Source organism: Galeopterus variegatus, unplaced genomic scaffold (assembly GCF_000696425.1).
Source record: "Galeopterus variegatus unplaced genomic scaffold, G_variegatus-3.0.2 Scaffold152, whole genome shotgun sequence".
Lineage (NCBI taxonomy): Eukaryota > Metazoa > Chordata > Mammalia > Dermoptera > Cynocephalidae > Galeopterus > Galeopterus variegatus.
Window position 1 is genome coordinate 251,385 of NW_007726263.1, and position 1,668 is coordinate 253,052.

The 1,668-nt window shown below is 34.6% G+C and overlaps 1 protein-coding gene across 1 annotated transcript in view; it reads right to left on the bottom strand.

Moving 5' to 3' along the window:
• PRSS12 (protease, serine, 12 (neurotrypsin, motopsin)) overlaps window positions 1-1,668 on the bottom strand; it is an 83,601-nt gene that overhangs the window by 22,908 nt on the left and 59,025 nt on the right. The window contains exon 10 of the mRNA XM_008592094.1: window positions 253-331. Coding sequence (XP_008590316.1) covers window positions 253-331 — 79 coding nt within the window. The remainder of the gene's footprint in view (window positions 1-252; window positions 332-1,668) is intronic.

The following is a 1,668-nucleotide window of genomic DNA, read 5'->3' on the forward strand; positions in this document are numbered from 1 at the left end:
TTGTTTTCACCATGTAACTTTTCAGCAACACATCTATCTCATAAATTAGGGGATAATGATATAAAAACATGGTCTATATAAAGTAAATATATGTCAAAGGACAGTGAAATTATCAGCAGAATCTGTACTTAGTTTAGAAAATAAAATGAGTAAAACAAGTTCCTTATATAATAATAGAAAATCCCCAGTTTGTAACACTATGCATATAAATAATTCTGTAATATAGAACATCTCCTCTGAGGAGGCTTTTACCTTAAAGAATTTTTCCCACCAATGATCCGCTTCTGCCGACGGGGAAGTAATCTCAAACCACAAACAGATGAGAGGGACTCTGAAGCAGAAATAGGTCATTAATTAAACTGTAACATAGATGATAGAGGGATAAAAACATAAGTGACACAGTCCCCTAATGCTTCCCCCTGTATTCTAAAAAGCCTTTTCTCTGAAAATTACAGGATAATTTTTCTTACAATAAAAATTAAATCTTGTCTCATTTAACCAAACTACAATGATTTGCAAGCAGACGAGAAACTTTATGAGGCTCCCTACCATTCAGCTCTGAGGGGTTTCATGGGCTGTTGAATGACTCTGTCCTATATATTATCCTTGTAGATACCTACATTTCCTTCTGCTGATTATAGAGGTTATTTCAGAGTTCAGGAGCATTAAACAAAACAAGAGAACTGCAAAGGCAGTAATGGTCTAAATTACTTACTCTTCGCACACAACATTGTTCCAATCCATATGTAAAATGTAACTCAGAGGAGCAAAGCACATTTCCAGGGTAGAATTCTGGTCTGAATTTACATTTACTTAGCATATTCTTCAGTTAAGTCTATGTGCATAAATATGTACTGTTTTTCTGCGTGTGTAGGAAGAGAAGGGTGGGAATTGTGCCAAGACCATGAAGACCTAATTAGCACCAATGGTCTCCCATAAAAACCAGGTAGAAGGGAGCCCAACAGAGAATCAGCAACTGTTATTTCTTGATGGAGAAAGAGGTTCAACAATGTGTACCAAAATGTTTAATTTGCCAAATGATCTCAGAGGCATGCTGTCAAATTTTAACGTTCTTCTCTTAGGATATGAGTCCTCCAGATGACATTGCAAATTATAAGATATTAGGAAAAACATAAGTTTCCAATAATGCTCCAAGTCAGGTCAATGTATATTTTGCCAAGAAAAGGAATGATGTAATACTGAGCAAGCAAAACTTAAACTTTACATCATTCTGGGGCAAAACACCAGATCACAAGAAAGTAAAATATGTTTAAAGCCATATACTGTTATAGAAAAATTTAAAAGCTAGATGAAGTTCACTTATAAAAGGATCCCATGAGATGACCAATAACCAATGGCTTGAGTTTGAATCACCTTATACAATTCACCAGGTCCTGAGCTTCAACATAAAATCCACTGGCTAATAGGCCAGATTCTGTAATCTAGCCAGTCTGAGATGCAGTCTTTTTATTTGAGGTATAGTAGCATTGTTATAACTATGGAAAGGTATCAAACTAAGTATTGGTACAACTCTAGGAAGGCATGCAAACAAATGTATAAACAATGCACAAATGTACAAATCCATAGTGTCTCATATTTTAGAATAGGTTTATATACAAATGTAGTAAAACATTTTAAGATTATCAGATTTTCATATTTTTCACCTGC